The sequence below is a fragment of the Harpia harpyja genome, chromosome 4 (genome assembly GCF_026419915.1).
Source record: "Harpia harpyja isolate bHarHar1 chromosome 4, bHarHar1 primary haplotype, whole genome shotgun sequence".
In the NCBI taxonomy this organism is placed as follows: Eukaryota; Metazoa; Chordata; class Aves; order Accipitriformes; family Accipitridae; genus Harpia; species Harpia harpyja.
The window spans coordinates 65,441,643-65,455,721 of record NC_068943.1 but is presented as its reverse complement, the minus strand read 5'-3'; the positions used below and the strand labels follow the sequence as shown (position 1 = coordinate 65,455,721).

Genomic DNA, 14,079 nt, shown 5'->3' with positions numbered 1-14,079 from the left:
AAGCTCTGCTCACATCTGGAGATTTATTACAGGTTTGTTTGCATGGCTGGGGGGAGAAGGTCCTTTTATACTTACAAACTGATGTACTCACCATATTAGATCAGTGAATCCTTTGTGCTGGTGCATGCTGGGAGAGGAGCTGTTTAACATGGAGAGGATGCACTCCAAGTAAAGAAGCTGCAGTTGCCGATTGTCACTGGCAAGGAGAAAAGATGCCAGTCATGTCTCATTAAAACAAAAATTACTTAATTTTCTAAAATAACTATGTTAGTTCACTTGAAAATTATACCACAATTTACAGCAGTGATTTATTTTGCTTCTTCCTTTGGATTTACAATGGTGTGATCAGCTTTATCATCCCATTTATTTTGTACTGATCACATGCAGTGATCAACTACTTTAAAAAAAGATCTATGTGAAAAAAGATGAAGAAGAAAACAGAAATAGTTATTCAAATTCAATCTAAAAACTTGAGGAGTAAGGAATGCTTAAACAGAGGAAAAGGAGACAACCAGAAGATTTTAGACTACTGCATAATTTCTTCAGGCAATCTGAAGGGCATTTAGGCTGCTCTCTTCTGGTTCTTTTTTTTCCCCTCTTTTCTTGGTGACAGCCACAATGGTCAAAAGTCAATGTCTATAGGCAGAAAGTCACATGATGACATGGCTACCTTTCAGGGCCTTGCCAGTTACTTTGTCAAAACCATAAACACAAGGTGAGATTCCTGAGAAAGAACGTGAAAGATCCTGTGGACACCTGGAACTGATACACTTGTAACATACAATGTGCTTGTACCTACTCTAAGAATTAGCTGCAGGATTCAGGAGACAAGCAAGGCTGAGGTCTGCCTTATGAAAGGAGCTGCCCATACCAATTGCACTTACATTCTGGTTTTCACTCCTAAAACAACTAGGATTTAATAATTCTTTTTTGGTCTGAGATGAGAGCTGGAGGAATGTATTTTCTGACGTATGATGGTAGTGAAGGAAGCTGTAAAGAACAGATTTATCTTAACTAAAATTAAGGAATGGGAAATGTCTACTTTTCTGTCACTGCCTGAATTCCTTTTGTTCACATAGATGAATTTTCATCCAAGTAGAACAGTACCTGTTTCTCATGCCATTCAGAAAACAGCGAATCCCAAGGCTCGAAGCTAGACTTCTAACTCTGTGCTATGGAGAGTTTAAAACTGCCAGTTGGCTATATATTTTAGAGGTGATAGCCTTTTCCTCACAACAGTCCACACTTATCTGGAAAGATGCACACATTCCAGGTATAATCGCCTTCTTTCCCAACAGCTTTTCTTACAATGTGTCTTAATGCAGATCAACATCTTGCAGTTGACACTTGCATGGGCACGCACAGGGCATCATCCCTGCCACCTTGATTTCTCTGATGCCTCTTACTACCAAATTGTTTTCCTGCAGGTAAGAAATGAATATTGCACTCCTGCACACCTCAGCATAGCTGGTGTGTTCATATCACTGCTGCCACAAATTCCGCAGTCACCAAAGTCACCAGTGGTCCTGAGAAAAAGTTTCACCTCCCTGAACCCTTCCTCATCACTCATAGCTGTGCCTCCCTCAAAACCAAATTCTAATAAGCTTGAAATTTAGAAGGAGGAATTAAAGTAATCTTCAGACTAAGAAATTAGAATAGGCAGTATAGCATACTAAAAGCTCACTTCACTGACCTGGAGGTTATAAAGTTAAGTTGCTGCCAACAAAGTGTTTTGAAGGAGATACCAAAATTGGCCTTGAAAGAAATAAAGGCTTTTCATGTATGGAGTTAGCTCTTTAACAAGCCATCCTAACTGAATTTATTTTCCTCACATTCAATCAGAATCCTTTACTATGCTTTGCTCATAATTAGAGATCCTAACAGTCTAGGTACATAGTTACAAGCATGAAGTAAATCATGGCTCGGTATTTTTAAGTCCTCTGAATTTCTTACTGTACTTTATCTACAGCATGCCTCAATCTGTTATAATTCAGTATAGTTTTACAGGGAGCTGGGATTGCAGATAGTTTTTTTAAAGACTTTCAGTCATTGAGAGATCCTGTCAGGTAGTTTAGTTTTGATATTTCATAACCAGTAATTCAAAGTGATTATCATATGGTGGACAATACTTATCAGATGAGAGCTGTTTATAGCTTCACATGTGGGCAAAATTTGATACAAAGAATTAATCTTTCAGCTGGTTTTGCCACTTGCTATTGTTAGATACGCACTTTTGAAGACCTCTTCTTATTGTCCTGTAACTATGCATACAACTAAAAAAAAAAAAAAAAATGTTCCTTTAGATGATTCAGAAACATAGAATCATAGAATCATAGAATCATTTCGGTTGGAAAAGACCTTCAAGATCATCAAGTCCAACCATTAACCATGCCCCCTAAACCATGCCCTGGAGTACCCTGTCCACTCGCTTTTTGAATACCTCCAGGGATGGTGAATCAACCACTTCCCTGGGCAGCCCATTCCAATGTTTGACAACCCTCTCAGTAAAAAAATTTTTCCTAGTATCTAACCTAAACCTCCCTTGCCTCAACTTGAGGCCATTTCCTCTTGTCCTATCTCCAGCCACCTGACAGAAGAGACCAACACCCACCTCACTACAACCCCCTTTCTGGTAGTTGTAGAGAGCGATAAGGTCTCCCCTCAGCCTCCTCTTTTCTAGACTGAACAACCCCAGATCCCTCAGCCGCTCCTCATAAGACTTCTGCTCAAGGCCCCTCACCAACTTGGTTGCCCTTCTCTGGACACGCTCAAGCAGCTCAATGTCTTTCCTATAGTGAGGGGCCCAAAACTGAACACAGTACTCGAGGTGCGGCCTCACCAGTGCCGAGTACAGGGGAACAACCACCTCCCTGTTCCTGCTGGCCACACTATTTCTGATACAGGCTAGGATGCTATTGGCCTTCTTGGCCACCTGGGCACACTGCTGGCTCATATTCAGCCAGCTGTCAACCAGCACACCCAGGTCTTTCTCTGCTGGGCAGCTTTCCAGCCACTCTTCCCCAAGCCTGTAGCGCTGCATGGGGTTGCCGTGACCGAAGTGCAGGACCCGGCACTTGGCCTTGTTGAACTTCATACGATTGGCCTCAGCCCATCGATCCAGCCTGTCCAGATCTCTTTGTAGAGCCTCCCTACCCTCAAGCAGATCGACCCTCCCTCCCAACTTGGTGTCGTCTGCAAACTTGCTGAGGGTGCACTCGATCCCCTCATCCAAATCATCAATAAAGATATTAAACAGAACTGGCCCCAACACCGAGCCCTGGGGAACACCACTTGTGACCCACCGCCAACTGGATTTCACCCCATTCACCACTACCCTCTGGGCTCGGCCATCCAGCCAGTTTTTCACCCAGTGAATAGTGCACTTATCCAGGCCACGAGATGCCAGTTTCTCAAGGAGTATGCCATGAGAGACAGTGTCAAAGGCCTTGCTGAAGTCTAGGAAAATAACATCCACAGCCTTTCCCTCATCCACTAGGCGGGTCACCTGGTCATAGAAGGAGATCATGTTGGTCAAGCAGGACCTGCCTTTCGTAAACCCATGCTGACTGGGCCTGATCCCCCTCTTATCCTGGACTTGCCATGTGAGTGCTTTCAAAACAAACCGTTCCATAATCTTTCCCGGTACCGAGGTCAGGCTGACAGGCCTGTAGTTCCCCGGATCCTCCCTCCGACCCTTCTTATAAATGGGAGTCACATTGGCAAGCCTCCAGTCCTCTGGGACCTCCCCTGTTGACCAGGAACGCTGATAGATGATAGAGAGTGGCTTGGCAAGGACCTCTGCCAGTTCCCTCAGTACTCTTGGATGGATCCCATCTGGTCCCATAGATTTGTGAGTGTCCAGATGGCGTAGCAGATCCCTAACTAATTCCTCCTGGATTAAGGGGGGTATGTTATGCTCTTCATCCTTACCTTCCAGCTCATGGGGTGGAATACCCTGAGGATGACTGGACTCGCTATTAAAGACTGAGGCAAAGAAGGCATTAAGTACCTCAGCCTTTTCCTCATCACTGGTTGCTACGTTCCCTTCTGTATCCATTAAAGGATAGATAGTCTCCTTGGGATTCTTTTTACTGTTAACATATTTGTAAAAACATTTTTTGTTGTCCCTTACGATAGTGGCCAGATTTAGTTCTAGCTGAGCTTTCGCCTTTCTAATTTTCTCTCTGTATGATCTAACAAGATCCCTGTACTCCTCCCAAGTTGCCCGCCCTTTCCTCCAGAGATGATAAACTCTCCTTTTTTTCTTAAGTCCTAGCAAAAGCTCCCCATTCAGCCAGGCCGGTCATTTTCCTCGGTGGTTCGACTTGCGGCACATGGGAATAGCCTGGTCCTGAGCCATTAAGATTTCCTTTTTAAAGAATGTCCATCCCTCCTGGACCCCTTTGCCCTTCAGGACCGTCTCCCAAGGGACTCTCTCAACCAGTGCCTTGAAGAGGCCAAAGTTAGCCCTTCGGAAGTCCATAGCAGTGGTTTTGCTGACCACCTTCTTTGCCTCACCAAGAATTGAGAATTCTATCATTTCACGGTCACTAAGCCCAAGACGGCCTCCGACCATCACACCTCCCACCAGTCCTTCCCTGTTCATAAACAACAGATCTAGCAAGGCTCCTCCCCTGGTTGGCTCACCCACCAGCTGTGTCAAGAAGTTATCTTCCACACACTCCAGGAACCTCCTAGATTGTTTACTCACTGCTGTGTTGTATTTCCAGCAGATGTCTGGAAAGTTGAAGTCCCCCATAAGGACAAGGGCACACGATTCTGAGACTACTGCCAGCATGCAGTAGCAAACATGCTTTTTTTTTCCCAAATGCTGACACTGATTAAATAATGCTAAGTAAGGCACTCTTCCCTTGCAAATCTTGGTGTAATTAGAGACACTCATAGGAGGAAAGTCTATAGAAGAACTGCACACAAAGATGTCTGAGCTGTCTTCAGCTCTGGGAAGTTCCTAAGCCATAGGTTTCCTGAAAATGGTAAAGCATATAAAAGGAAGTACCAATGCATACTTGTTTTGTGTATCTCCCATTTCCCCGAGCTCACGACAGGCTACTTTCAGAGACATACAGGCGAACCAAAGAGACAACATTATGCTACATTCAAAATAGTTTCAGAGTGGCTTTTTCACCACCACTCAGGTGATTTGCAACTGGCAGTAGTAGCAAGTTAAATCTTATTTTACTGATACAGAAACAATGTTGTCAAGTGAGAACTTGTTTTTCCTTAAAACTTCCAAATAATTTCTAGCTTGCTATATTTCTATTTTTAAATAACTGCTGTATAATGTTTGCATTGCTTTTAGTTGGCTTGTCACCTCTTTAACACTTAAGGCTTTTTTTGGCTCATTTCTTTATAGACCATTAGTCGAGCTATGCTAGAATGCCACAAGAAGTAATTTTTAACTCATCAGTAAGTATCTACTCTCACAGTACTGGCCAACAAGAGACTCTAGTATTTTAATGCAGTGTAATACTCTATTACCGCCCATAATAACCGCATTTTAAAAGTTAGGCTTATGCATTTCCAAGTAGGTAGAGTGTATGGTATTCCTAAATTTAAGGAATGCTTTGGTAATGCAAATCATTTCAATTGGATAAATGACGTCTTTCTAAGAAATATGTGTTAATTCATTCCATATATTGTTTCTGTTAGGTTTTTCCGTGTCGCTTGTAATTGTCGTTCTCTCTACAATGGTTGCTTTCAGGACAGAAAAGAAAACTCCTTTGACAAGTATTTTGCTGCTGTGTGGAAGTTACTTATAGATTAGATTTACTGGAAGCTCTTTAAAACTTAACAGTGCACAAAGAAGGCAAATTAGTTTCTCATCTCAAGTGAGGATTAAATTAATGCATCATGAACAATACTTCCTCTAATAAACACTTCATTTAAGCACAGTTTTGCTTCACAGTTCCAGAACTACAACAATACAATCACATGTATCAGTGAAACTCTCAATCTCCAGGTAATAAATTCAAATTATAAACTGAAATAACTCACTTTATGACAGCCTGGAGCTTCTCACAGAGCACAGTGAGGACAGATACAACATCATCACAAAGAGATTCAGTTGAAGTACCTCCAAAAAGGACAAAGATGAGAGGCATTACATATGTACAGCTGGATTACAACCTTAATTCACTGCATGGACTTTCAGAGCTGGTCAGAGCTTCTAAACAATGAGCAGGGCTGCCAAAATTCATAGAGAAGATGTAGTAGGAGAAGTCCTAGATTGGAAAGCGATCTCCACATAATGAAAAAGCAGTAGTATTAAATCTGGAGAGAGCGTTGATTGCTTACATGTATTTACAGGTTAGCTGAAATCCAATTCAGATAATAAAATAAGTACGCAAATAAATAATAAAAAAGGACTGGCTCCAGTACTTTTACATGGCAGCTAAAATTTCAGTATCTCTCCCCACAGTTTCTTTGCTACACAGCTTCTGATGTCTGATCAGTTTCTGATCTTAAAAGAGGATGCTTGTGCACTTCAAAGATTTTAGCCTCTATCCACACAAGTTCTCCTGCAGAAATCCAGTGAGAAGGTCAAAAGCAGGGATTATTTTTACCTATCAGGGAAGATGTTGGAAGTTAAGCCAGAACGGGAGTAGAAAAAAATTCTCTTGTAAAATAATCATTTGGCAAGCGCAAACAGACCTTCGCTAGTGATGTGCTGTCAAAAGCTGCCATTATATAAACCACATCTCTGGCCTGAAATACAATAACACAATCATTTCTAGATTCCACGTCCTGCTCCATGAATCTGTTTCAATTTAGGAAGTAAAGGCACCTACTAAAACTTTCTCCAGAGCACTGAAACTCCTTAATTACAGAAGTTAGCACCTTGAAATAATCATTTATTACTATGTTGAGTGCAATGCTGTTACCATGGTCCAAATGAAGACACAACTGAAAATATCAGGAGCTAACAGGGCTGTCTCAGTTCTTACCACAGCTAACACAGAGAGCATCAAGCAATGGAGAAGATAAGAAATCCTGAAGATGCAATTCCTGTGACATCAAACAGTACTGTGCTGATGAAAGGAAAGTGAAGAATAAAAAAGCTGGATTGGAAGGAGTCACTAAAAAAGTGTTATAAGTACCTTGACTCTTGAACTTCTGCAAGGCGTCATGATTTTCAATCGTCTGTAGAGGAAAGGCAAAGGTGGTGTAATTGGTGCAAGGGGCAGAAAAACACTGTAAAAGCAATACTTTAACAGTAGAGCTTTCATAACAAATCCATGTCTTCTATCTGTTTTGAGGTTTTTGTTTGTTAGGTTTTTTTAAGTGAAGCTTTAGCAAAATGTTTTCAAAAATTCCTTAAGATCTGTTTTAACAAGTCATTTAGATTTAAGGAACTCGCATCTCATTGAGCTGAACTAGGATTTGTAAGTCCTTAAGGGATTTCCTACACCTAAACCAACTCAGTAATAACTAGGCATGTAAGCTGCATTGAAAATTACTGAGAGGAAAGCATAATCTAGATTTCACAAAGTACTTTGAAATCAAAATTAATTGAGTATTAGAGAGTTTATCACATCGTCATCATTAATGTTACAGTGCCAACACAATTAATGGCAGTCAGGAAATGGAAACGACCTCTTACATCATTTGGTTCAGCTGCAGTATAGGATTCTTCCTATCAGTGCACAAAGGGGCCAAGCCAAATTCTTCTCTCAAGCATCAGCAACAAACTGACAGGAACTAAATGCAGCTCTCATATGCTTTTGCCTGCTCCTCAGCTAAGAACAGTACTTACGAAATTCAGCTTTCAGACCCAAACTGAAATTTCAAAACTACTGGTTTTTGCTTGTTAGTTTATTTGGGTTTGTTTTGTTTTGTTTTTGTGTAAACGTTTTGGTTAGTAAAATGAACCTACTTAGCACAGACAAAAGATAAGTTTAAGTAAATGGATTAATTCTGTTCTGCAGTTGCTCATTAGGATAAAACTAATCTAGTTTACTAATCCAAAATAGAAGTGATCATCTTAACCCAAAACAGATGTAAGGAAAATAATCTGTATAACTACAGTCCTCAAAATTTCCTAATAAATAGAAACTGACATTTACAAATAGTACTTTTTTGATAATATGATAACATACAAAGGAGCATGAACGAATGTAAGAAGCCAATGTAATTTCATATGTGCCCAGAACATTTACAGTTTTGCTCACAATGTGCTGGGATTTCATTCAAACAGCTCTCATGGATTTTAATAATGCAATAAATAGAATTTTTTTTGCTAACAATCAAGCAAAGAATTAATGAGCTTGAATTATCTTCTATAAAAAAAGTAGAAGAAAAACCTCAATTACACTTTCCTTAGCTGAGAATTTGTTTTGTTTATGTAAATATTTGTCATGCAAAAACTTTTAGCAAAAGGATTTCAATGAACCTTAGGAAAACAAGCAAACAAAATAAAGAATGGAAAAGGAAAAGGCCAAGGCAGCTTGACATCAGAACAAAGCCTCTTTTGTTTAATGGAAGGAGAAAAAAAAAAAAAACAGCCAAGTAGAGCTGACAATGTGAGAACTGCATTTCTGATAGACTGCTCTAAGGCAGGCACAGAGTCAGAGCCGAAAAAAAAGCTTTTAAACAGGATTAATCGTGGAAGTGTCAAATAAAAGCCATAAGGCACAACAAGCCAGTACAACACACTGCATTCAGAGAAACAAAAAGGTACGCAGCCATGGACATGGAACCATTTGTTGATGCCAGAAGGCTCACCATGTTTTCTTGCTTTTGTCGTAACTGTAAAGTCAAGTCACTCAACATTTGGCTGAGGGTTGCCCGCACAGCAGTGTTAATGCTCCGCTGGTGACAGCTAGATATATATGTCTCAATGCAAACCTGATGAGGAAACAAGATAGCAGTACATATATATGAACTGTGACTTACCAGTAACACATTTTAGGAGGATACCAAAGTCTCTCGCATGCAGATAGTCAGCCTTCCTTACTATTTCATATTGCTTTATTAGCACATTATCAGTTTTCAGCAATATGGAAAACTGAGTAAGCAGCAAGCAGCATACAATTCGTCAGTCTCATAGCTGCAGGAATGGTAGGGCAAAATTCGCAAAGTCTCCTTCTGTCAAACCCAAGTGATTTTGTCACTTGCCTTGCTCTGTAGATAATTCACTAAATGCTGCTTCGATTGTTTGTTTCTAGGTACTTATTTGTAACTATCACTCTGCAAGTCTGTATCTGCAATGTAAATACCCTCCAATTCTTTAAGGTTGTTGCGTCTGTTGTATAGGTATTTGCCACGTTTTCTATAATTAATTGTTACATACTGCAGCACATCTGAAAGCCTTTGAAGGCCTTTCCTAATGCATAAAATACAATAGCACTTTACCATAAATAACACAAATGATTGTCTCTTAATAACTGGCAATCAAGCCAAGGGCTCCTCAGCTCAGAGATCCCGTGGGAGCCAAGGTAGCAATGGAAGAACACTGATGGATCATCCAGTTCCCAGCTCCATGCCGAGCTGCTGGCAGTTTTTTGACACTGTGCTGTGACCAGAGTTGTGCTTGACTTCTGCCCCAGATGATGTTAGACCAATATTTGCCAAAGCATAATGCAGCTAGGATCCTGGGGACAGCACACTGCAAAATGCAGTTTCTATCCTTGATCAGATTTTCTGTGGGAGGTGTGGGTCTCTGTAAGAGCTTCTTTAACTGTAGTAACCACTGTAACTACTGCACAGTAACTACTAAGTGGATAACAGTCTTGATAGAGCCGAGCGGGTTTGCAACAGAACTGTACAATACAATCTTCTCAGACTGTGATCCAAAGAAGCAGTTTTGGTCCTTTGGCCTACACTGAACTTTATCATTAACAGTAACCATAAAAAAAAAAAAAAAAAAAAAAAAAGACTGTTGACATACTTTCCAGTCTTTTATTCTGCCATCGTTCAGATATATAGCTAGTGAGAAGAACCATGAATATAGATTAAACTAGCTATGGAAAAAAAAATTAAAATACATAAATATATAGTATAAATGATATGCATGAGGAGTATACATAAATGCATCTGGTGTATGTTTTTGAATAAGAAGGATATTATATGATGTAAAGCCATTTTTATAGTACTCCAACGAGGATGAGTTTTTAAGAGGGAAAAATTAAAGAGATCTGATTACATAACCTAATCAGTATTGACACAGGCACACGGACAAGACTCTTGATTGTTTCTAACTCCTGCTGAAATGAAACAAAGCTATTCCACTGACTAAGAAAGGCAGGCTGTGGGCTCGAATTTAAGGTGAACATGTTGCTGGCACATTTCTGCATTTCTTAGAGTAGAGTGGAAAACAATATAGGTATGTTCCCAAAACTCTTCTGACCTCCTCGCTTTGGGCGACCTCACATCTCAGCATTTCAATAAAGCCACAAGCACAAGAAAACATGACTGAGTTTCTTGGATACAAACTATATCTTAAGTGAGTGATCTAAGACATCACACATAGAAGCTACTTAATTTTGGCTTTTGCCTTATTTTCCAACTACACTGAGAGATAGCATTCCAGAGCTTTTCAAGTGTATGTATATCACTCGTTATCTCATGCTAGAAACACTATGCAAATGACAAACTGCGACCGATTATCTCCTTTGGCAGTATACTAGAACAGGTTCCAGTTGTACGCATTTGCAGGATATAAGCGACTGAATTGACAGCATACCTCATTCTTGTTGCCTTTTTTCAATATTCCGAGATCCCTCCAAATAAATAAGGGATTTTATTTAGCTTAAGATCAATCAGTCAGTGACAAAGACGGCCTTGTAAATTAAAAGAAGGCCTGGACCAACTCTGCCCATCATTCAACTATCACCTGAACTCCAGTGAATGAAAAACCCTAAAGCCTGTTAACCATGTACAGCCCTTCACAGAGGCCAAACCATTCCAGTGCTGCTGAGATCATTCTCTTGAGCTGTAAGTCTTTTTCTAGAATACTCGAATTAATTGATGAAATACCATTCTTAGAGGTAGGCTGACTTTCTGGAAAGAGCATGGTTGATATCTCCTTCTTCTCTCCCCTCCTCATGCCAGCTAATGAGCAGTACTGTCCACTTGAGCTCTGATGTTATAGAAGGCTTGTGTTTTAAAATGGCTGGGCAAGGTACCTTTTGAAAAGCCATTGATGAAGAAGCACCAGTAAAAATGCGAGAGCTCAGGGCCCCAAGGAGGTGTGCAATGGACTTTTTGATCATTTCATGCATTTGGGGACTTCCAGCTCTATGGCATGCAAAACACAACTAAGAGCAAAACACAGAAGGGTTAGCCAATGAAACGTAACAGAGTAAAACAAAACAAACCTCCAAAAGGTAGATGGGAGTAACAAATGCACACATAAAAACAAGCAACAGCATGAACTAAATTTTCTTGCAGGGGTATAGGCAAGCATGGGAAGGTGCACAGAGCAAGACTTAGTCTGTTTTCAATACTATTAATCCTTTAGCCACAAAATATAGTACTCTTCATGTTGGATGCTTCCTTAATTTGAAGTTGATAATATTCAGAAAGATTTGGGGTGCCGTTATTTTGTACACATGAATTGAGAATGATCAGGCAGTGCAAAATGGCCAGACTGTAGCCTTGTTTGTCAGAGAGAGTCCTCAGAGAGTTCTATCAGTAATGCAGGCAGCACCTTTCCAATTCTGCAGTGGCTCCACTTAGCTACAGAGGGCAGGCTAGGAAAACTAAGGGACTGACTAGGAAAGAAATGTCAAGTAGCAGGGGCACTGGAGCAGAAAGCTCCTCTCTGCCACTTTTCCCTTAGAGCAAGTCAGAACAATAAATGCTGAGGCTACGCAACTACTGAACCCAGAAATAATTTTCTGTCTTACTGCTTATAAATCGCAGAATTCAGATACAAAGGCATATTGATTCCAGCTGTTAAAAGTCTTTGCCTTACCTAAAACCTGGCCAGGAGGAACCTGAGGAAGCATGTATGTGCCTGGTGGGACTTACTAATTAGAAAGACCTAGGCATTCACTAAGGGAATATTTTCTCAAGGAGTGTGAAGAAAATAGCTGCACCTCCAAACACAAACATGCATGCTCTGTATTACAGCTTGTTCCAATTCCCTGAATGAAAGTTTTGTTTGCTTTGCTGGCACATCTCAGCCTGCATCAGAGCTCCTGTTCATTTTAACAGAAAAAGGACAAACTATCATTGTGCTGTTTGTACCACTACACTAGCAAAGGTTTTTAAGAGCCAGGCTAGCCTTTTAGGACTGAAAGTGAAGTGCAACTACCAAGAACAGCAGAGTTTAGTCTATGAAAGAAAGCTGCCATTTTTTAGAATGTTTTAAATTAGTAACAGCCCTGTTGTAATCCAAATTTACAGAGAAAAGAAAATATGATTTCTGATGTAGCTTATAGCACACAGAGCATGATGATTGACCATTTTCCCCCAGTCTTAGGCAGTGCTCTTAAAGATTGAAATCTGAAGGGATTAGAGCCATAAAATGCTTTTCCCAGCAAGTATTTTGTCTAAGCTAGAGCTCTTTACCTACAGCAAAGAGATGTAATAAGCTGAATTCATCAGCTTTTGCCTTACATGTTAGAAAGTCTGCTGAGAAAAACTGCAGCAGGGGAAACTGTCTGTATTTTGTTCATTTTGGGACACCAACGTAAAGAGGGTTTAGTAAAACTTAACAAGTTGTGGTTTGCTCTAAATACCAATTCAGTTCATCCTTGCTGCTGCTACAGGTGGGGCTTACAAAGACCTCCAAAAATAGCCATACCTTATGTTCTCACATAGCACAAGAGAAACCAAAGTCTAAGCTGTGCAGGACATCTGGAACGATTACTACTTTTTTTTATCCTGTATATGTTACATACACAAACTGTTTATGTTATACCCCTGCCTTTTAAAGCCCATTTTTTACAAACTGGCAGCTCTTTTCTTTGGTTCCGTGTTATCCCTACAACCCCATTCTCAGCTTCCAATAGGACAATGCAAGGTCAATTTTATTCCTAAACTTAGAAAATACTGTAACTTCCAGGTAAAGTGAACTATTTTCACAGGGCATTTTTCTTTTTTACACCACCCCCACCCCCCGCCCCCACCAAAATACCAGAACCTGAGCAGGAACACTTCTCTAAATGTCTACATACACTTGGATTGTAGGACATCTATATAATCTTTACATTGCTCCATGGACATTAGCTCTCCCCATACCATGTTAACAATATAATTTTATAATATGTTCTGCACACAACAGTGTGTGCTGTGCAGGAGGATTAAGTGTTCCCATGCATCCTCTCTAACCTAAACAAACAACCCCATGGCTTGCTACACACTGTACTAAAAATATCACCCATCTACAAAGGCTCACTTAATAGACCTGCAGGTATGTTTTTCCACAGCCAAAGCTCCTTTACAATTTAATTCAGACTAAAATCTAATGGAATAAAGGAAGAAGAGTGACTAACAGCACCAGAACTACACCATATATCTAGAGGTGTAATAAATCTTTTACTTCAATGTATTAGGAAAAAGATACACACAAGGCTAACAAAGCACATTGTGGCACTTGTGCTAACATGGCACTTTGTGGCCTATACACCTCTCTTGAGGAAACTCTCATTAGTTCTACTCTTGCACCAGGTAAGGAACCAGTACAGTGCTGTTTTATAAAGAACTCAAGGACATTTTTCTATTGCAAAAGGCAAAGTAAAGTAAATAAGAGAAGTAATAAATGTGCAACACTAATACACAATTGTCAGTTTCCAAAAGTGCCTGCCCATGCAAGCCCATCAAGCCTGCCCAACTTGCAACTACTTCTTCACACTAGACATAAGGTAATATCAGTCCTTAAGATGGTAACTGCGATTTGGACCAGTTCAGTTTCAGGGTATGTATGGCAGACACACTCTAGGTAGCGGGGAAACATTAAGTGACACAAGCAATGGTATGACAGAGGCACTTACCTCAGCAATCTTCAACACTGAACTCCCATTCAGCTCAAATGTGGAGGTATATGTTATACAGAGCAAGACCTTGAATCAAAAAAGGGAGGAAGGAAAAAAATCAAGTTTCATCCATTACTGC

The 14,079-nt window shown here is 40.3% G+C and overlaps 1 protein-coding gene across 6 annotated transcripts in view; it reads right to left on the bottom strand.

Moving 5' to 3' along the window:
* ARFGEF3 (ARFGEF family member 3) overlaps positions 1-14,079 on the bottom strand; it is a 99,657-nt gene that overhangs the window by 49,105 nt on the left and 36,473 nt on the right. For 2 of the 6 annotated variants that reach the window (XM_052784485.1, XM_052784487.1), the window contains exons 5-10: positions 13,959-14,027; positions 11,145-11,276; positions 8,743-8,865; positions 7,119-7,161; positions 6,016-6,094; positions 92-196 (exon numbers count right to left, since the gene is read on the bottom strand). In XM_052784485.1, coding sequence (XP_052640445.1) covers positions 92-196; positions 6,016-6,094; positions 7,119-7,161; positions 8,743-8,865; positions 11,145-11,276; positions 13,959-14,027 — 551 coding nt within the window. The remainder of the gene's footprint in view (positions 1-91; positions 197-6,015; positions 6,095-7,118; positions 7,162-8,742; positions 8,866-11,144; positions 11,277-13,958; positions 14,028-14,079) is intronic. The other 4 variants (XM_052784489.1, XM_052784490.1, XM_052784488.1 and 1 more) reach the window with 3 other exon arrangements.